A 23,289-nucleotide genomic window follows, 5' to 3' on the forward strand; every position below is an offset into this window, starting at 1 on the left:
CTAAAGACCCTCTTGATGAAAGTGAAAGAAGAGACTGGATAAAACTCAACATTCAAAAAACTAAGATTATGGCATTGGGTCCCATCACTTCATGGCAAATAGATAGGGAAAAAGTGGAAGCAGTAACAGACTTTATTGTCTTGAGCTCCAAAATCACTGCAGAAGGTGAGTGCAGCCATTGAATTAAAAGACACTCGCTCCTTGGAAGAGAAGCTATGAGAAACCTAGACAGAGACATCACTTTGCTAACAAAAATCCATATAGTCAAGCTATAATTTTTCCAGTAGTCGTGTATGCATGTGAGTGCTGAATCATAAAGAAGGCAGAATGCCAAAGAACTGATGCTTTCAAACTATGTTTCTGGAGAAGATTCTCGAGAACCCTTAGTCAGCAAGGAGATCAAACCTGTCAACCCTAAAGGAAATCAGTCCTGAATATTCATTGGAAGGATTGATGCTGAAGTTGAAGCTCCAATACTTTGGGTACCTGATGTGAAGAGCTGATTGATTGGCAAAAAGCCTGATGCTGGGAAAGATTGAAGGCAGGAGGAGACGGGGATGACAGAGGATGAGATGATTAGATGTTATCACACACTCAATGGGCATGAGTTTGAGCAAACTCCAGGAGATAATGAAGAACAGGGAAGCTTGGCATGCTGCAGTCCAAAGAGTCAGACACAACTGAGCAACTGAACAAGAGCCAGTTCTGATAGTTTTCTTTTTTCATATTTTCTAGTTCCTTGTTAAAATTATCACTCTGTTCATCTATTGTTTCCCCTAGTTCAGTTAACATTTTCATTACTAATATTTTGAACTGTTTATCTGTTAAATTATTTTTTTCATTTCACTAGTTGTTTGTTCAAATTTCTTTTGTTTGATTTGAAACAAATTACTCCATCTTCTTGTGGCTTAAATTTCTGTCTTTATGAAATCCGGTGAAACAGTCATATCTATCGCTGTCTTGAAGGCTGTCTTGTGTGGGTGCATCACTAGACAGTCTGTGTGTGCCTAGTGACTTTGGTCAGAGATCTGGATCAGAAGTGAGCGCAAATCTTATTTCCCCTGGACTGTGCTGGCAGCTATCAACTTGGTGGGATGGCAGTTGGAGATGAAGGGGCTAGAGTCAGAGCCAGATGTAAGCTGGGGCTTTTTCTGTGGTCAGAGGCCAACACAGCCCCATTAGGGATATGGAGTGTCCCTTGGTGCTGAAGAAGAAGCACTGAGGGTCAGGTTAAATCTGATTTCCTGTTCCCTTTAAGTGTGTGCTCTCCCTGCCTCTCATCATCAACACCTTTATCCAGAAGGGGCTAGAGCTGGAGTAAGAGGGGCCAGAATGGGCACCTGTTGCAAGCCAGGGTGTGATCTTGGGTGGCTCTGGCACAGTAGTATTCAAGACTGGACCTGATATGTTACCTCTATGAGTACCACCAGCAAAGGCCACCCCTACCTTTTTCAGATGTAGTGCCAGGTCTGAATTGACTTTATCCCCTTGCCCTAGTTGGGAGCTGCACCATGGAGCAAGAGGAGCTGAAGTGAACACTTGACATTGGCCAGGGCACACATGTGGCCAGTATGGGAAAATGACCAAAGTCCTAGGCAATCTCAATCTGCCTCTTCTACCTTGTTTCAGGAGCAAGCAAGTATATCTGCTCTTCACAGAGTCTAAGATTCTCGAAGACCTGCAGCCAGCTCCATGGGTTTTCAAGTCAGCCAAGGAAACTTGTTTTCCTAGTGTTAGATTCTAGGACTGTGGTGGATATGTGGTTCAAACTACTCACTCTCCAGAGAGGACTTCTGAGTCCATGTAACCTCTGCCCTTTTCAGTGTCCCCTACTAAGGGTGCAGTTCCCTACCTGACTGCTTCTTTTTCCTTTCTACCTGACTCTGAGGGGATCTTTCTTTACACCTTTAGTTGTATAGCAATCTTTCTGGCAGTCTCCAATTTGTTTTCAGTGAGAATTGTTCCATAGGTAGATGTGTTTTCGATGTATTCATTGGGGGAGGTGAGCTCAGCATCTTTCTACTCTTGAAATTTTCATCTCCCTAAGTAATTTGTTTTAAAAATAGCACTTCATATCTTTTAATCCCCTTCACCTATTTTAACCCTCCACCAACTTCTCTTCCCTTTGGTAACCCTAGTTTCTTCTATCTGTCAGTCTCTTTCTGTTCTGTTAAATTTGTTTGTTTTATTTTTGATTCCACGTATAAGTGAAACATTTGGCATTTGTCTTTCTCTGTCTGACTTACTTCCTTAAGCATAATACCCTTCAGCTTCATCATGTTTCCACAAATGACAAAATTTCATTTCATTTCATGGTTGAGTAATAATTGCCTATATACAGGCATCCCTTCTTCCTTATCCATTCATCTCTTGATGGACTTTAGGTTATTTCCATATCTTGGCTACTATAAATAATGCTACTATGAACATTGGGGTGCATCTTTTTTTTTCAAATTAGTGTTTTTGCTTTCTTTAGATAAATATTCAGGAGTGGAATGGCTGGATTGTATGGTAGTTCTATTTTTAATTTTTGAGTAATTGCCATGATGTTCTCCACAATGGCTACATCAGTTTAAATTCACATCAACAGTGCACCAGGGCTGCCTTTCCCCCACATTCTCACCAACACGTATTATTTACTGTCTTTTTGATGATAGCCATGCTGATTGGTTTGACATGGTATCTCATTGTGGTTTTGATTGGCTTTTTCCTGATGATCAGGGATGTAGAGCACCTTTTCATGTGCCTGTGGGCCATCTGTACGTCTTCTTTGGGGAAAAAATAAATGTCTATTAAGGCCCTCTGTCCAATTTTTAATTGAATTGTTTGCTAAGGAATGGCAACTCAGTCCAGTATTCTTACCTGGGGAATCTCATGGACAGAGGAGCCTGGTGGGCTACAGTCCATAGGGTCACAAAGAGTTGGACATGACTGAAGTGACTTAGGCATCATGCACTGTTTCTGGGATTTCTATTCTGTTTCATTGATCTCTGTGTCTTTTTCTTTTCTTTTCTTTTTTTTTGCAAGACCATACTGATTTGATGACTGTAACTTTATAGTGTGGTCTGAAGTAAGGGAGCGTGAGATCTCCAGCACTGTTCTTTTTTCTGAAAATTTCATTGACTATTTGGGATCTATTGTCATTCCATAAAATTTTAGGATTATTTGTTCTAGTTTTGTGAAAAATGTCATAGGGATCTTAACAGGGATTTTATTAAATCTATAGATAACTTTTGGTAGTGTGGATATATTAACAACATAATTAATTCTTTTAATCCATAAATACAGAATATATTTCCATATATCTGCATCATACTCAATGCCTTTCATCAATGTTTTACACTTTCAGATTAGAAATATTTCACAACCCTGGTTAAATTACTTCTTGAGCAATTTATTCTTTTTGATGCAATTATTAATAGGATTGTCTTCTTGATTTTTCTTTCTAGTAGCTTCACTGAGTTTTTCCTTGCTCTTATGCATAATGATAATAATTTTTATATCACACAGTTGTTTCCAAAATTATATGATTTACATAAAACACCTACCAGTTTCTGTCATTTACTGAGTAGTCAATAAACTGAGTTTTTATCTCTAATTCTATATTTGTTGTTCAGCTACTTCAGTAGAGCTGAAAAGATGAAAGCATTTAAGGATAAAGTATTTTAGCATTTCACATGTAAGCCTTCTTAAGAAGTAAGTTGTACTTCTATTTAAAAGCTGTGTTAGAGATATAATTTAATCAAAAACAAACAAAAAGTAGTAGAAAATTCTCTGAGGATTCAGGATCCCGAATCCTCAGGTACCAGCATGATTAGAAATAATCAAATTGATATTTCATAGACAAACTGAAATAATGAAGATGACAGATGATGTAACTTTAATCTACCTTGGTACAGAAAGAAATAGGAATTGGGACATTTTAGTTTAAAACTGCTGGATCCTTATCAAGAGTTTCAGTACATGCTCTATGTTAAATACAGTGTAGATGATAGAACTTTAAAATATATATAATATTTCAGAATAGCTCAATGATAAAGTAGTGGTATAACTTGAACTTATGTTTTCAAAGGACATTCCTCCCAATTAGCACATAACAGAATAAAATTAGTCAGGAATTTAGAGAGCCTTAAGTCTTATTTAAATTTGATTGTCTCAAAATGTATATATGTATGTTCTTCAACTTTTGTGTTCTTAAAATTTCTAAAAGTTTAATAATGCTTCAGAGTCATTAGCTCGACTTTCACAAAATGGATAAAAATGATACTTGAATTATCACCAAAAATGTAACAATTGGTTTAAATACACATTTTCCCTAAAATTATGTTTAAGACCCAAATAGCTTTTAAAGTATAGTTCATTTTATGGTTTTTAAATAAACATATGAAATTGTCTGGTCAATTACATATTATATGTAGTTTTCTTCCTGCCTATCATTTATTTTGCTCAAAAGATAATGTTCAAATACACTTTCTTATAAAGAACCAATTTCTAAAGAATGTATTAAAACAATAATATTTTAATAAACATTTAAAATATGAATATGAACATTATATTAATTTATGTTTTAATTTTCTATTATTTAAATAGAATATGCATTAATAAATGAGTAGTATGAAAAATATAAATGGATATTAGATTTAAGTAGGTATTAAGTGATAACAACTAAAAGATAGTAATAACATGGCATCACAAGCTGATTTAAATATACTTCAAATGTAAGGATACTTTTAGGCTTGACTAACTAGAACTAAGAGATAAAGAAAAATTAAAAATGTGTCTAAATTTCTTTCACATGTACAAAGAAGGTGAGATTCAAAATAAATCTCTATAGAAGACTATAAATAAAATTAAAATTCTAGCACAAAATTTGTATAAAAATAAAGCTTTAGATAAAGATTAATGTTGTAGAAATGAGAGGAAAAGCAGAGGAAATGTGTATTAGAACTACATTGGATATGCTGTTGTTGACTGATGCCCTTTTGTTTATCTTCTTTATGTATAGTGCAAATCATATTCATTCCTTTGAGAAAGAAACAACTCTATGTATCATATTCATGAAGGCTTTCTTCACTTGTTGGTTCCTTAAGGTATAAATGAAAGGATTCAAAAATGGAACAACAGAGGTGTTGAGCACTGAAATTCCTTTGGAAAATGATATTCTTTGTTTGACTGAAGGTTTAACATACATAAAGATGCCACTGCCGAAAGTAAGGGATATTACAATCATGCGAGAAGAACATGTTGAAAAAGCCTATGACTAGCTGAGGGAATTCTTAGAATGGTCAAGGCAATACAGGTATATGATATAATCACCATTACCAGTGTGATCACCAGTGTCACCACAGCTGAGATGAATCCCATCATCTCGATTAACTTTGTATCTGAGCAGGAGATTTGTAGGAGGGGAGTGGAGTCGCAATAGAAATGATCAACAACGTTGGAGGCGCAGAAGTCAAGGTTTAGGCCATAGAGGAGTGGTGGAAAGATGACAAAGAATCCAGCAACCCAACAACTGAGGACAAGCTGCATGCAGATTTTACTGTTCATGATGGTTGTGTAATGCAAGGGCTTACAGATGGCAATATAGTGGTCATAGGACATTGCTTCCAGTAAGTAACATTCAGATGCTCCAAGAAGAATGGCAAAAAACACTTGACTCACACAACTGTTATAGGAAATGGTTTTGTCTCCTGTTGCCATCATAACCAGCAATTTAGGAATGCATGTAGTAGTATATGAAATTTCTAAAAAGGAAAAATTTCGAAGGAAAAAGTACATGGGGGTCTTCAGGTGAGTATCTACCAGGGTAAGCGTGATGATAATCAGATTGCAAGTGATGCTAAGCAAGTAGGTGAGTAGGAGGAAGATAAATAAAACAATTTTCATTTGTGGGTCACTTGTTAAACCTGCTAGAATAAACACTACCACCCTTGTATGATTTCCCATTCCAGTTTTCTGACAATTGCTCTGTCTGAATAGAAGAAAAAGAAAAAAAATATGAACCCAATGGAGACATAACAGGAATAATCACTATTTAAGGTAAAGTTAGGTAATGGCAACCCACTCTGGTACTCTTGCTGGAGAATCCCATGGACGGAGGAGCCTGGTAGGCTGCAGTCCATGGGGTCACTAAGAGCGGGACACTACCGAGCGACTTCACTTTCACTTTTCACTTTCATGCATTGGAGAAGGGAATGGCAACCTACTCCAGTGTTCTTGCCTGGAGAATCCCAGGGATGGAGAAGCCTGGTGTGCTGCTGTCTATAGGGTCGCACAGAGTCTGACACGACTGAATCGACTTAGCAGCAGCAGCAAAGCAATTTTTCATCATAGCAAAACAATGCCCATTCATGTTTTAAAAGTGTTTTTTTTTTTTTCAGATATAGTTATAGATGCATGTGCAAAATATCTGGATAGATTAATTAAAAGTTCAGCTTGCAGTTCTTTTAGAGAATCATCTATATAACTAGTAATTGTTTATAGTTTTTACATAAGTCAATCAGGGATATAAAGAACTTTTAAAGTATAATAAATGCTTTGTTTTTCTTTATATCATCCATGAGTTTGGATATATGCCATTTCCGGTTAAGTTCTCAGACTAGAACCAAAATTATATCTATCATTGAAGCCCAGGTTTCATACACACACACACTATTCATCCTCAATAAACAGAGCTAGGAGAAGACAATGGCACCCCACTGCAGTACTCTTGCCTGGTAAATCCCATGGATGGAGGAGCCTAGTGGGCTACAGTCCATGAGATCTCGAAGAGTCGGACACGACTGAGCGACTTCACTTTCACTTTGAATTTTCATGCATTAGAGAAGGAAATGGCAACCCACTCCAGTGTTGTTGCCTGGAGAATCCCAGGGACAGAGAAGCCTGGTAGGTTGCCGTCTGTGGGGTCGCCCAGATTCAGACACGACTGAAGTGACTTAGCGGCAGCAGCAGCAGTACATCTTTTCCATTTTACTCAATTAACCAAACTCAAATGCCTGATTTTAGACTCATTTATCTTCATAGCTATCCTGATCGGATTTCATATAAATTAATATGGGGCATTGGAAATAGTCTTATTTTCTGTTCTTGGGTTTTCCTGGTGGCCCAGTGGTTGAGAGTTCACCATGCAATGAAGGGGACACCAGATCAACTTCAGGTTCAAGAGAATCTCATATGCTGCACAGTGAGTAGGCTCTTGGATCACAACTACTGAGCCTGAACTCTAGAGCCTGTGCTCTGCAACAAGAGAAGCCACCCCAATGAAAAGCCCATACACTACAACTATACAGAGTAGACCACACTCCCAGGAATTAGAGAAAGCCCGCACAGCAACAAAGACCCAGAATAGCCAAAAATGTGTACGTGTTAGTCGCTCAGTTGTGTCCGACTCTTTGGGACCCCATGGACTGGCTGCCAGGTTCCTCTGACCATGGGATTCTCCAGGCAAGAATACTGGAGTGGATTGCCATTCCTTTCTCCAGGGGATCTTCCCAACCCAGTGATCCAACCCAGGTCTACTGCATTACCATATAAGCCACCGGGAAAGCCCAGCCAAAAATAACTAGCTAAATAAATAGAATTTTTTAAGTCTTATTTTTTGTTCTTTATAGTATTTCCATCTCCTTAGTCTCTGATGTAACCTATCCTTTCCATTTTATATGCTAAAACAACATCTGCAAGTACAGTCTGTAAAGTCAATGCGTGTATTGAGAAATTGCAGTTTTCCTCTGCAGGTTATGATTCTGAGAATGGATGTGGTATAATAAAGTGAAAAATAAGGATAAGTGATATAGAGGCAAAGAGAGAAATATAAATATGGCATCATGAGATTGTATGAAGTGGAGGAAGTTAAGAGAAGAGAAATATAAACATAATGGTAAAGCTCTATGTAAATCAAGAGAGGTAAGAAAAGGTTTTCAAGGATAGGGTAGTGAGTTTGAAGGAAAAATTAAAGTAAGGTTAAAATATGTAAATATTAAAGGAGGAAATTTTTATGAATGAAATTTCTCTCCATCTGCTTATATTCCTTATACTTACCTTTTTGTTCTCTATCTAAAATACAGACATGAACAATTTTGAGAGCAGCATAGTCTAAAAAAGATGATTGGTAAATTTAAATACATAATGAATCACATAATAGGGTGATACAAATATTAAGAGACACATATGTCCCTATTGTAAGGATATTAAGTGTCTGGGTAATGTGCAATTAAAGAAATATTGTCTATTTACAACTATTCCCCTCACTGGCATATATTGAGTGAGACATTATTTAGGTTTGCACAGCCAGTAAAAGTGGACATGAAGATTAATTGAAAATGTGTTCTCTCTAAAGCTGTCCTCTTAGTAGTAAAACATTTTTATGAATAATTAGAAGCCAGAATATAGTGCATTTGCTCAAATTCATGTATCAAACCCATACATATTAATATATAGAAATTTACGAATGAAAAGAGATGACATTTTTCTTGGACATTATTTGAACATTCAGAAAACTGTGCATCAATCTGTTATAATTTTTTTCTCATTTACACAACTTATCATAATGGCAATGATTGTAGAATGCATATATCTAAATAATCTTATAAGAATTTTATCATGTTACATCATTCCTTTGTCCAGGTTCACCAATCATATCACAGCAATGATTCCCCAACAGACACTATAAAATTTTACATTACAAACCATTAAAAAGAAGGTCTATGAACACAGTTAGGGTTAGTTGTGTTAGATATTGTGAATACCAGCTAAATTACACACACACACAAAAGAAAGAATTTCAAGAGTAAATTTTTGTTATGTTGCATTACACTTCTTTCACTGTTTTCCCCTAAATCAAAATTTAAAAGGTTAACAAAAATAAGGTAAAATAGAACTAATGTGTATATACATACATACACATATATGTATATAAAAGAAAATATTATCTTTACATTTTAAAACATACCAATTCTTTTCATATGTTGAGTCCTAAATCAGTCTGCCAAAAACATTTAAAAATCCAACACCTTCTTTACAGAAGACATATATACATATTGATTCATCTGACATATCTTTGCCTCAATATTGTTTTCATCATCATGCTGAACAGTGTACTGATATTTCATTCCTCTCCAAATGCATTTCACTCCACTTCATAATCTGTGATTATAGTTTGTTACATATATTGCAAAGTTTGAAACAATTTGATTAGATCTTTTAACACAGTTTTTAGGCTACTACTTTAAAGTCCCCATTATAAACTGAATACTTTTCTATGTACTACCCAGAGTGCCAAACAAATTAGTAAACTCTTGTAGTGTTTATGCCTTCTGTGCCCCGAAGGAAAATATCTAAAGATGATGGAGAATTCTCAGGAGGATGAGATTCATGAACACTATTTCCCAATGGACAACAAATTTGTATATTATAAAGTGTTCTCTCTAGGCACTAAATAATTTAATGTCTATATAGATATAACTGCTTTTAATGTATTTCCAAAGAATTAAGTATAATTTGTCTAATATATTATTGCCCTTCCACACATTCATGTTTTGAAATCCCAGATACAAAGATAAAGATTTGAAAGGAAAAAGAAAAGAGATTATTTTATTTTAATTAGTAATAAATAGTAAGAACATTAGATGGGGAACATAGCTTGTTATAGAAAACAAGATAAATTTGTAACTTAGGCTAAATGCATAATTATTAACAATTCAGGCATGCCCAAAGAAAAGTTGTTCTTTTTTGTTTTCCAAATAGTGTCTGTGGTATTGTCTAGTAGAATGCAAATTAATAGTTCACAATAACTGAGCATTCTCCATTTCTTCACTATAAATAGAATATTCATCTACGTGTACATGTAGCTAGCCTTTCTTGCAACTTGTTGTGGTTATTTGACTAAATTCTATTCAGAAGATGTAAATGGAGATACTTTGTGCAACTTTTTGGCATATTCTTTGATAGAAGGAGTTTGTTCTCCTCTTTCTCTCCCCCCAACCCCACTGTTCTAATGCAGTTGGGATGGAAGTATTCTGAGCAATGAGTATTCAAAATCTCAGTGGGAATGGTGAATCAACAAGACAGAACACACCCAGGTCCCTGAACCAATCATAGCCTACATCAGCATAGAAACACAATGACTTAATGAAGAGTTTTTAGCATACCAGCCTGAATATTTAAATGAGATAAAAATAAACAATTTTTAAACAACTGTGACATTTATCTTTCTCATACTCTACCAAATACAGGATATTATGCAAATCTAAGAACAATATGAAGTTTTATTCCACTTAAGAGGCAAACAGGTTAGCCCATCACCACTTCACAAATATTGACAAAAGAACACAGCCTACTGCCACAGAGACGGAAATCTTATTATTCACTACACAGGTGAAAGCATGAGCTTCATGTTCTCACATTTCCCCTTTTCCTATAAATTCCATGAGAACCCCTAGGGATGTTGTTTACAATATGCTCCTCTATCAACAATAACCTCAGAGGAACCCCAAGGTTAGTTAATTCTCAACTTTTTAAAGGGAAAATCTGCCTAAACTTGTCCAATTAGAAGACAATGTTTTTAATTTTCTGAAGGAAATGAAAAATCTGCCAAAGCTGTAAAACATTCTTGAGAAGGCAGTCCAGGACAAGACTGACCACAAGAGGTACAGACATATATACAAATAAAGCCACCCCTCATTTCTAAAGCATTTTGACTTCTGTTGAAATTTCTCCTAAGTACATCATTCTGGTGAGCTCTCTAATTAAACTGGAGGACTTTTCTCTCACTCCTAAGGTGCAAGTCACAAATATTTCAGAAGAGTCAGCCAAATGCTCAGTCTTCACACAAGAAATACAAACCTAAGTGTGCATGAGGTTTCTTAAAAAGAAAGTGTTTACAATTTTGCTGCAAGAGGCACCCAGATTAAAATCTTATTTTACCAGCATAGCCTTCCACTTGGCTGGTAGGCCTCAAGGGTTCCCATCATGTAACTTGGTTGTGGATGGAATGTTTTAATTCAGTCTGTCCTATTTAATTTAATCCAATTTAATCCTTAATCAATCCAATCTGTCCTATTTGTTCATGCCATCAGACATGTGGTATTCTTCACCCTTACTCACTGGCTGAGAGTAGGGGTGGGAAAAGCATCAAGAAATATTTTGCCTTAGGATGGTGGCAGGGTGCTGCTAGTGACCTCCTTTATTGTGTCTTTTATCTTGATAACCTTTCTGAGTGAGGATTGCAGAATCAACTGTAATGTAAACCTAAGTTGTTTGCAACTGTTCAAGAGATCTTCAATGGAGTGTTTTTCTTCTGGAGAGAGGCTCCAGGGATAGTTCTTACTGACAAAGATCATAAATGTTTGTCCCAACTCATGTTTGCTAAGGTCTAAGGTATTCAAAAGCAGAGACATTACTTTGCCAAAAAAGGTCTGTCTAGTCAAGGCTATGGTTTTTCCAGTAGTCATGTATGGATGTGAGAGCTGGGCTGTGAAGAAAGCTGAGCGCTGAAGAATTGATGCTTTTGAACTATGTGTGTTGGAGAAGACTCTTGTGAATCCCTTGGACTGCAAGGAGATCCAACCAGTCCATTCTGAAGGAGATCAGCCCTGGGATTTCTGTGGAAGAAATCATACTAAAGCTGAAACTCTAGTACTTGGGCCACCTCATGCGAAGAGTTGACTCATTGGAAAAGACTCTGATGTTGGGAGGGATTGGGGGCAGGAGGAGAAGGGGACAGCAGAGGATGAGATGTCTGGATGGCATCACCAACTCGTTGGACGTGAGTTTGAGTGAACTCCGGTAGTTGATGATGGACAGGGAGGCCTGGCGTGCTGCAATTCATGGGGTCGCAGATTCGCACATGACTGAGCGACTGAACTGAACTGAAGGTATTTTCTCACTAAATGCTAGGTTATTCTGTCCCTGCACTTCCAGAAAAATTGGTGCTCCTTTTCAGTTAGTATAATTTCATCAGTGTTTCCAACATCACCTACTCACACTCAGACTTTTTTTCAGAAGAGTCAAGTGACTGAATGACAAGCTCCTGTTAATGAAACTTAACCAGAATTGGAAAAGGTCACTTTGCATTCCAATCCCAAAGAAAGGCAATGCCAAAGAATGCTCCAACTACCACAAAATTGCACTGATCTCATACATTAGTAAATTAATGCTCAAAATTCTCCAAACCAGGCTTCAGCAATATGCAAACTGAACTTCCAGATGTTCAAGCTGGATTTAGAAAAGGCAGAGGAACTAGAGATCAAATTACAAACATCCACTGGATCATGGAAAAAGAGAGTTCCAGAAAAGCATCTACTTCTGCTTTATTGACTATGCCAAAGCTTTTGATTGTTTGGATCGCAACAAACTGTGGACAATTCTGAAAGAGATGGGAATACCAGACCACGTGACCTGCCTCTTGAGAAATCTGATGCAGGTCAGGAAGCAACAGGCAGAATTGAACATGCAACAACAGACTGGTTCCAAATAGGGATAGGAGCATGTCAAGGCTGTATATTGTCACCCTGTTATTCAACTTAAATGCAGAGTACATCATGAAACACACTGGGCTGGATGAATCACAAGCTGGAATCAAGATTGCAGGAGAAATATCAATAACCTCAGATATGCAGATGACACCACCCTAATGGCAGAAAGTGAAGAACTAAAGAGCCTCTTGATGAAAGTGAAATAGAAGAGTGAAAAAACTGGCTTAAAACTCAACATTCAGAAAACTAAGATCATGGCATCTGGTCCCATCACTTCATGGAAAATAGATGGGGAAACAGTGGAAACAGTGACAGACTTTATTTTTGGGGACTCCAAAATCACTGCAGATGGTGACTGCAGTCGTGAAATTAAGATGCTTGATCCTTGGAAAAGTTATGACCAACCTAGACAGTATATCAAAAAGCAGAGACATTACTTTGCCAACAAAGTCTGTCCAGTCAAAGATATGGTTTTTCAAGTAGTCATGTATGGATGTGAGAGTTGGACTATAAAGAAAGCTGAGCACTGAAGAATTGATGTTTTTGAACTGTAGTGTTGGAGAAGACTCTTGAGAGTCCCTTTGACTACAAGGAGATCCAACTAGTTCATCGTAAAGGAAATCAGTCCTGAATATTCATTGGAAGGACTGATGCTGAAACTGAAACTCCAATACTTTGGCCATCTGATCTGAAGAACTGACTCATTTGAAAAGACCCTGGTGCTGGGAAAGACTGAAGGCAGGAGAAGAAGGGGACGACAAAGGAAGAGATGGTTGGATGGCATTACTGACTCAATGCACATGAGTTTGAGTAAACTCTGGGAGTTGGTGATGGACAGGGAGGTCTGGCGTGCTGTAGTCCATGGGGTTGCAAACAGTCAGACATGACTGAGTGACTGAACTGAACTGAACTGGACCAGAATTAAGTGCAAATCCATAAGGTCCTCCCCTGTGAAGATGTTGCCACCTGGAAGTTGTGCCAACCAGACTGACTAGGGGATGTAGTTAGGGGAAAGTAAAATATCATTCCCAAGAATAATCTAGATGGAATCTTGGGTTTTCCAAGTAGATATGTGTATCTCTTTATCCCCAAACTCCTTATTCTGATGACTACCAAGAAGAAATGAAAGGAGATAACTCCTTTCTGGGAACAGTTGGATTCAGTGACTACATCCTTTAACTAGGTCCCAGGGATCAGGAAGAGATGAGAGAGATGAAATCTCACTTTTACTCATCAGTTTGCCCAATAAATATGGTCAAATTGCAGTCTGAAGAGCTGAATACTTGACAGAGATTAGTATCTAGAACCAAAATAGTGTAGATGCAACCAGCTGATCCCTAACTTGAAATATTGGCAAAATATGTGGAAATGCTGAATAGACATTTTTTAACAAAGGAATACAGATGGACAACTAACACATGAAAAGATAACTCAAAATTGTAATAATTGGAGAAATGCAAACTAATACTGCAATGAGATATCAATTCACACATTTTAGAGTGACTATTACAAAAAGACATCAAATAACAAGTGATGTAGAGAAAGAACAATTGTGAATTATTGGTGGGAATGTAAATGATGTAGCCACTATAGGAAATACTATAAAGTTCACAAAGAAATTAAAAATGGAACTACTATATGATCTAGAAATTCCACTTCTTGGCATTTATCTGAAGAAAATTAACTCTTATTCAAAAAGATATAAGGGCCCCCATGTTAACTATAGCATAATTTGCCACCACCAAGGTATGACCGTCATGGATGAATGGATATTAAAAACTTAACTAAGAGATGGTCATTTCTCCATTGTACCTTCTTCCTTCCTTTGTGCATGCATGCCTGCAGTCTAAGTCACTTCAGTCACATCCAACTCTTTGTGACTCCACGGACTGTAGTCCACCAGGCTCCTCTGTCCATGGAATTCTCCAGGCAAGAATACTGGAGTGGGTTGTCATGCCCTCCTCCAGGGGCATGCCAGGGTTCTGTGTCCTTCACTATCTCCCGGAGTTTGCTGAAATTCATGTCCATTGAGTTGATGATGCCATCCAACCAACTCATCCTCTGCCACCCCTTTCTCCCTGTGCCCTCAGTCTTTCCCAGAATCAGGGAAAGAATCTGGGTACTATGGTCACTTTCACAATATTAATTATTCTAATCCAGCGAGTTACTTAAGCTTTAAATAGGCTACAGATTGTTATTCTTAAGTGAGCATGATAATACATGTCTTATGCTGTTTTCAAGATGCAGGCTAGTACATTTCACAAACCTGGCCATTGTAAATAATTAGTTAATGTTAGCAATAATTTATCTGGTTATTGCAAGGCAGTATTGCCTTAACATCTCTAGATTTTCTTCAATCTGTTTCTAAACATATACCAGTAGTCCAAGCCTGGTTGAAAATTTGAAACTATCAATGTGTGTAGTTTAAGAAATGCATTAAATTGGTTTGTTCCAAATTTCTATTCAGAATTCAAACTTGGAATCCACTGCAGAAAAGCTGATTAGGTGATCAAATCTAGGTGGGGTACTAAACTCTGCATAGAATATGCACCAAACTGAAATCTAAATTTCTGAACGGTGGAAAGGAACATGGATAATTGAAGTCTCACTTTATCTTCCTCTGAGGGAATTTTTAAAGGAAATCAACAGAGTCACCAAATCAAAAGGCAAATGAATATGATCATATTAAGAAATGTATATGTGATCTGAGCATGAGGAGAAAATAGAAGTGAAAGTTAGACTGGGATTTTTAGGCAAGTCACAATGAACATTGTAAGTCATGGAAGATAGTAATATTATGTAAAACACAAACATAGAAGAGATGCACAACACACTTCACACTTCTTGATTTATTTTACTTATAAACTCAAGAATGTCACTAATGTTGTTCACTTTATTAAGAAAGCCTCAATATTTTTGATCATGAGCTTAAAAGCATATTTCACTTGTCTGTTTCTCAGTGTATAAATAAAGGGATTCAACATGGGGGCAACAGAAGTACTGAGCAGAGCTATCCCTTTATTTAAAGACACTCTTTGCTTGGCAGAGGGTTTCACATACATGAAGATGCAACTTCCATAAGAAATGGACACAACCACCGTGTGAGAAGAACATGTAGAAAAGGCTTTCCTCCTTTTTTGAAAAGAAGGTATCTTCAGAATAGTCCTAATGATGTTTGTGTAGGAGAAAATCACTAACACCAGAGTAACCAGGAGAGTTAAAATGGCTGAGAGAAGCATCATTATTTCTACTTTATCTATGTCTGTGCAGGAGAGTTGTAATATAGGAGATACATCACAGAAGAAATGATCTACAGTGTTGGCTGCACAGAAATCAAGCTGGAGACCCACGAGGAGTGGTGGAAAAATTATTATGAAACCAGCCAACCATGACGCAAAGACCAGTAAGTTGCACACTCTGTCACTCATGATGGTCGTGTAATGCAGGGGTTTGCAGATGGCCACGTAGCGGTCACAGGACATGGCAGCCAGAAGAAAAAATTCGGTTGCACCCAAGAGAATAGTGAAAAACAGCTGTGCTGCACAATTGTTGTAAGAAATGGTCTTATCACCTGTTGCCATACTGACAAGAAATTTGGGGATGCAGACAGTTGTGAATGAGATTTCTAAAAATGAGAAATTTCGAAGAAAGAAATACATGGGTGTCTTGAGGTGTGAATCTAGCAGGGTAAGGGTGATGATGATTAGATTTCCAGTGACGCTCAATAAGTAAGTGAAAAAAAGGAGAAGAAAAATAACCACCTGTAATTGTGGATCATTGCTTAGTCCAAGAAGAATAAAGGTTGTTACTGTTGTGTGGTTTTTCATTGCTGACTTCTATTTAAAAAAAGAAAGAAAGAAGAATCAGAAAGGCATAACAGCCTATAAAAATGTACTCATATAATCTTTATTCAAAATTTCACTGAGTGCAATTCATGAGGTTTTTTTGTTTGTTTTCTCAAGTGTCATAAATTCATGTGTTCCCAAAGGAAAACATAGTACATTGATAATCTTATAAAAATAGAAACAAAGAGAAAAAAATAGTATCTTAACTTGTATTTTCAAAGTTTCCAATCTATTTAGTATACATTAAATTATTTACATAACTTTCTTCTTCTTTATTTATTAAAAGAATCATTTATTTTTATACAGATGAAAATACAAAGTGATGGAACTATTTTCTTGGGTCACAGATTCTAAAGCTACACAGAGCCTCCAAAGATCTTCAGAAAGCCATTTACTTAAGAAAGGTTAAATGTCATTATCTTCATTTTACAGAAAGATGATTAATTCTACTCTGCCAAACATCTCTTTTTGTGTTTATTACAGTTTAAGGTAAACTTTATAATTCTGAAAGTCAGATTTCACCTGAGGTGAAATTTTCACCTTTAAAAATTAATGTAACTTGACCTAAATATCCCTAGCCTATATAAAGTGGGAATTACTTTTACCAAACTTCTATAAACTTCAATATTTAAATCCTCATGACTACTTTTAGTTCTGCTTTTCCTACTCTACCTGAAGATTTGAATTTACTTTCATCTTACTCACTCCGGTTGTGCTCTTTTTTCCGATATTCACTCAAGCAGATACAAAGTATATCATCCTGCATGGAGTGTGTTATATAGCACACTTTACTAAATATCTGCAGTAATGAGCAAGGTTCTCGAATAAGGTATTTAAAACAATAAAAGATTATCTAGACGTGCCTGGTGCATCACTGCCTCATGTGTCTCCCCCTGTCGCCATGGGCGCCACTTCTTATTTATTCACCTCTAACCTCATTTCTTTCTGGTTCAATACATGACAATTCGAAATTCTGTTCTCCATCTTGTTTTCTTATTTTTTTGTCTTCTTCAAAATCATCCTTACATCTTACATTCATCACCACAAAAGTGTATCATCAATTGTTTCTAGAGAATGAAAATATTTTCCTCAAGAATAATATGATGTCATATCTGAAACTATTTTATCCCTATTATATTTCTATATTACAATTCTGGACTTAATATGCAAACATCTCAAATGATTATAAATGAATACAATGCAACTAAAATTTTTGTCTTCCTTCTTTTACCTCCTTTGTTTTCTATCCTCTTCAATGGATCCTTTCTTCTAAATGTGTTTATATTCTAAGTAAAATTTATACTCAGTGAGATTTTAGAAATATAAAGTTAGTTGATTTTAAAGGTGAAATGTATAGGCAAATATCAATAAATTGTGATGAGCTATATAAACTGCCAGAGTATTTTGTCAGAGGTAGATTCATAAATGGTTACTCTATTTTGTAGGGGCTTCCCTGGTGGCTCAAATGGTATAGAATCTTCCTGCAATGCAGGAGACCCAGCTTCTGTGTCTGGGTCAGGAAGATCTTCTAGAGAAGGAAATGGCAATCCACTCCAGTATCCTTCCCGGGGAATCCCATGTATAGAGGAGCCTGGCAGGCTGCAGTCCATGGAGTCACAAAGAGTTGACACAGCTAAGCAACTAGGCACACACACTAGCCTAACCCTAAATTAAACATTCTAAACAAGTATTCTAAACTCCTTGACAACATTATTTTCTTCCTAATACCTCAAATAAATTCTTGCTGGGTAAAAGTAAAATAGTCATTGTTTAACTACTGTTACAGTCCCAGGGAGACTTCCCTGGTAGCTCAGCTGGTAAAGAATCGGCCTGCAATGCAGGAGACCTGGGTTCAGTCCCTGGGTTGGGAAGATGCCCTGGAGGAGGGCATGGCAACCCACTCTGGTATTCTTGCCTGGAGAATCCCCACGGTCAGAGAAGCCTGGTGGGCTACCAACCAAGGGTTTGCAAAGAGTCGGACACTACTGAGCGACTAAGCACAAGCACACAGTCCCAAGGGCTTTCATAACCGCTTTGACAATTTACAGGTACAAGATAAGAGATTCTCTTATAATATTAAAATTAGACAGCTCTTGAAAGGCTTAAATTCTATTAAATTCAATATGACTGCTTGATAAATACAAAAATAATTTCCCAAGTTCAGTCCAGTGTCATAATCCACATTATTTACACTGACTCTGTGCACTAAAGGAACACTCATTTACAATTATCTGAGGTAAACAGCATTCATTTAATAAAGAGAATTTCTGAGATTCTGTTTAATGCTGAGAAGAATATATATTGAAAGCCAGATTCTAGGAAATGAAAGTTTCAAAGATTTATTACAGTAGAACAATTGATTCCTTCAATGTAACTTTTAAAAGTTAATTTAATGCTTATTTGTGAAAGAAGAATATTTCTTATTGCATGCCATCCTATTTCAACTGATAAACAGGGATTGAATATTTCTCCCAGTTTCATGCAATAAAGTTATTATAATTAAAACAAAAACAGACTTTTCCCCCAAACCTTAATGTCTTTAGTAGCAATTTCATTGTTGACTTTCTTCTTTTGACCTGAGTTCCAGGATAGAGGCAATTTCTAATGTTGCTTATCCACCATGTTTTTATATTTTGCTTTAACCCATCCTTTTATTTTGCATTCTTATCCAAACAACCTTAGCTTCAGTAATACACACTCAAATGTGTAAATTCAAGGATTCTGTCACAGTAAGAAACACAGTTTCATTTCTTCTCATTTTTTTAAGATAGAAAATATTCTCCAATTTATGTTTTATTTAACTTAGAGCATATTTTTCAAGATTAGAGCAAAACAAATAGTTTTTTTCTTTTTTTAAGCAGTTAAGAAAAAATAAATAAAAGGTGAAGATTTCAGGCTCCTTTTTATTTTGAAACGGTTCTGTCTTACTTGGAAAGCCCAGTTGTTTATTTTGTAGCTTTAAGATTATAGGTATCATCCTTTTTTAAGCAGTATGTCATGTGTCTCAAGAGGATTAACTGATTTAAAACATTTTTTTTAAAGGAAAGTTTTCCCTGGAGAACACTGCACAAGATGTTAAGACTATCTGAAAAATGACTGAGTGGAGAAATTATAATCCATAAGCTCCATATCAGATCAGATCAGATCAATATAGAACAAGACAAAAACACTTTTTTTTTTTTTTTTTTTTTTAAGGCAGCTCTAAGTTGTATGAGGGCTTCCCCGGTGGCTCAGATGGTAAAGAATCTACTTGCAATGTGGAAGACAAGGGTTCAGTCCCTGGGTTGGGAAGATCTCCTGGAGAAGGGAATGGCAACCCACTCCAGTATTCTTGCCTGGAGAAACCCATGGACAGAGGAGCCTGGTGGGCTACAGCCCATGGGGTCACAAAGAGTTGGACACAACTGAGGGACTACACGTTCACTTCTCATTTTCATAAGTTGCAAACCATAGGAATTAAAAAAAAAATACTAAGTTACCCTACATGTCCATGACAAATATACATTAAAAACAAAAGAAGAAGAAAAGAAAAGTGAAATGCACCTATCTATTTTTCAGTCCAGCAGGAAACATTTTGTAATTAGAAGATGGTGTCTGCTACAACTGCCACCATTCTAATCCAATAAACCATTACCTTCCACCTAGTCTTAATAATAGCCTGTAGGAGATGTCTAAATAATCTTTGCTTCCTTCCCTCATCCAATCCATTTTCTACAGAGAAAATAAAAATATGTTCTCTAAAATTTAATTCATATTATTCCACATCTGTGCTAAAATTATATCCTGAAACCTAATTGAATGGCAAGGTACCAGGGACCAGCAAAGAATCCTTGGTATAACTCCTCACTTCCTTCCTGTCCTATCTTCACGTTCTTCCACTCTTTTCTTTTTATATTTCATTCTCGAGCTCTTTGTCACCTCTCTCCCCATCTCTGCTCTCACTCCATCACCAAACTCGAGACCTCAGATTATCTTGGGTTGGCCAAAAAGTTCATTCAGATTTTTCCTTAACATTTTCATGGAAAAGCCTGAATTAACTTTTTGGGCAACCCAATATATCTCCATAAAAAAGTCAATTTGCTAAGTGACCATTTGTGAGGAGACATTTCTCTTCTCATGGATTTTATGTATAGACTTTTATTGCTTATAATTCTATCAATATTTATTTCTACATGTCATTTCTTCACTTTTTAAATCTGGTTCTCCTACAAAATTCCAGTTGCATCATAGTAGAACCTTGTCTATTATATTTTTCATCCATATAATTTTAGGATCTGGAAGAACCCTGGTACTAAGTACTAACTGAATAAATATATGTGATGAATTAAAAATGGAATTATCTTGATAGGAGAGCTGATGAACTTTATTCTAAAATTTTGATGAAGATAGAACAGAACAAGAAATAAGGCAAATTCACTAAATATGACCAAGCATAGCAACAGCAAGTCTGGGCAGTAAGAATGGACAGAATTTAGAGGAGATGGTACACGGAATTCTACTCAATACTCTGTAATGACCTCTGCTTCCAAAAAAAAAAAAAAAATTAAGTTCACATGGTACAACCAAGTGTTTGCATGCCGCAACAAAAATCAAAGATCCCACATGCCATAACTAAGACTTGGTACAGCCAAATAAATAAATAAAAATTTAAAAATATTTAAAAAGTGGTTTAATTATTGTGTTATTTTTCAACCTGAAGTACCACTTTAATAAAATTGCTTTTTTTAAAAAAAAAAATTAAAGATATATATGCAAATTCAAAAAGTGAAAAATTCTGGAACTCTGCCAATGAAAATTAGTAGCCTCCTGCTTCATCCCTCACCTATCATTAACTCTTATTCTCTGGAGATTTCCAGTGTCAGTTTTTGTCCCTTTTGATATTTATTACTATTTCTTAAATGACATTTTCCGTTTATGCTATTGGATTTCTAGTATGAAAAATAAGTTATTCATTTTCTTATATACTTAATTCTCCCCTGGGTTGGGAACATGCCCTGGAGAAGGAAATGGAAACTCACTCCAGTATTCTTGTTGGCTTCCCCAGTGGCTCAGTGGGTAAATAATCTACTTGCAATGCAGGAGACAGAGGAGACTTCCCAGTATTCTTGCCTGGGTAATCCCATAGACAGAGGAGTCTGGCAGGCTACAGCCCATGGGGTTGTAAAGAGTCTGAGACAATGTAGAGACTAAATCACCACCACAAAAATAATTTCTATTAATATTTTTCATTTTTATTATATTTTCATACTTTTATAATGATCATCAGTTTTATCTTAATTTACACAATTTTGACAATGAAATTTTTTTCAAGCTGAGCAACATCTTTGTCTACATGCTTTTTCTCTATTTAACAATATTTTGTATCCACAGGGATCAATTTACATTAAAATAATTGCATAAGTATTTACATATTTTTCAGTATTCCCAACTCAGGCCAGAATCCAGAAGTGCAGCTATATCCTCAAAAATAACAAATACATTAGGTAAGCTTCCATCTTCATTTTCTCTTTCCTCAGCATCATCTGTTCTGGAACACTTTTTGCTTCCAGCCATGTCAGTATGGATTGTTTCTAGGTTCGATGTACAACTCTTGTTGAAATGCCTGTTTCCCATATACATGAAGAGTACTTTTACCTTTCTCCTCCTTCCAAGCGTAGTTACATGTATGGGGGATATTTGAACTTCCTAATATTAGAGTGCCATTCTTTAAGTTAGCAATAACAAAATTCTGAGAGCAAAATTTATAAATATGGAATTAGAAACATACATGAATGTTATTTAGAATAAGGAAAATCACAGCAAGCCACACATTAATTAAGCTATTAAAATCATAAAATGCAGAAGTGAGAATAAGGTCTGTTCTACTTTACTTCAACTTAGTAAACAAGTTCCCATACAGTGAACATGGGGTTGCCACCATCAGGACCAATGCAAACCCAGTGAGGGGGCTGGACAAGGGAAAATAAAAATGCTGCAAACCTCTCCTATGGTTTTCAGTCGATTTTTCTTTATTCAGCACTCACTTGGTTGTTGTAAACATTTGCTTGTGTCCAGAGTTCCAGAATAATTGATTCTGAAATTTTGGCTCGATATGTCTGTATTTCTGTGATGTTATATCCAGTAGAAAAATCTGAATGAAATGTTTGGCCAACCCAATACTACAGGAAAAACTGGATACCCAAATACCATCAAAATAATTATGATCTGTGCTCAAATTATCAAAAGATTAATTTAGTAATCCAGTTCCCAGGAGCCAAGTACAAGCTGAGAGCACATTTGCTGTACATATTGATCAGGCAATGAAAGAGTCTGAATCACAACAATGTAGTCATAGAACATAGGAATATAAAATGTGGAAGATTCCCAAAAGTGGAGAAATTAATTAGCTACACTCTGTTTCCACTGTTTCCCTATATATTTCCCATGAAGTGATGGGACCGGATGCCATGATCTTCATTTTCTGAAAGCTGAGCTTTAAGCCAGACCTTTCACTCTCCATTTTTGCTTTCATCAAGAGGCTTTTTAGTTCCTCTTCACTTTCTGCCATAAGGGTGGTGTCATCTCCATATCTGAGGTTATTGATATTTCTCCCAGCAGTCTTGATTCCAGCTTGTGTTTCTTGCAGTCCAGCGTTTCTCATGATGTACTCTGCATATAAGTTAAATAAGCAGGGGACAATATACAGCCTTGACGTACCCCTTTTCCTATTTGGAACCAGTCTATTGTTCCATGTCCAGTTCTAACTGTTGCTTCCTGACCTGCATACAGATTTCTCAAGAGGCAGGTCAGGTGGTCTGGTATTCCCATCTCTTGATGCCACAGTTTATTGTGATGCACACAGTCAAAGGCTTTGGCATAGTCAATAAAGCAGAAATAGATGTTTTTCTGGAACTCTCTTGCTTTCTCCATGATCCAACAGATGTTGGCAATTTGATCTCTGGTTCCTCTGGCTTTTCTAAAACCAGCTTGAA

General features: G+C 36.4%; 1 protein-coding gene and 1 pseudogene across 1 annotated transcript; both read right to left on the reverse strand.

Annotated features, from left to right (window-relative positions):
- OR6C307P (olfactory receptor family 6 subfamily C member 307, pseudogene) lies at positions 5,018-5,949 on the reverse strand (annotated as a pseudogene).
- On the reverse strand, positions 15,362-16,300 carry OR6C74 (olfactory receptor family 6 subfamily C member 74). Its single transcript, NM_001390548.1, has one exon. It carries the CDS (start codon positions 16,298-16,300, stop codon positions 15,362-15,364), a length of 939 nt encoding a protein of 312 aa, NP_001377477.1.
- Positions 16,301-23,289: the final 6,989 nt, after the last annotated feature.

This window comes from Bos taurus, chromosome 5 (genome assembly GCF_002263795.3).
Source record: "Bos taurus isolate L1 Dominette 01449 registration number 42190680 breed Hereford chromosome 5, ARS-UCD2.0, whole genome shotgun sequence".
Taxonomy (NCBI): domain Eukaryota; kingdom Metazoa; phylum Chordata; class Mammalia; order Artiodactyla; family Bovidae; genus Bos; species Bos taurus.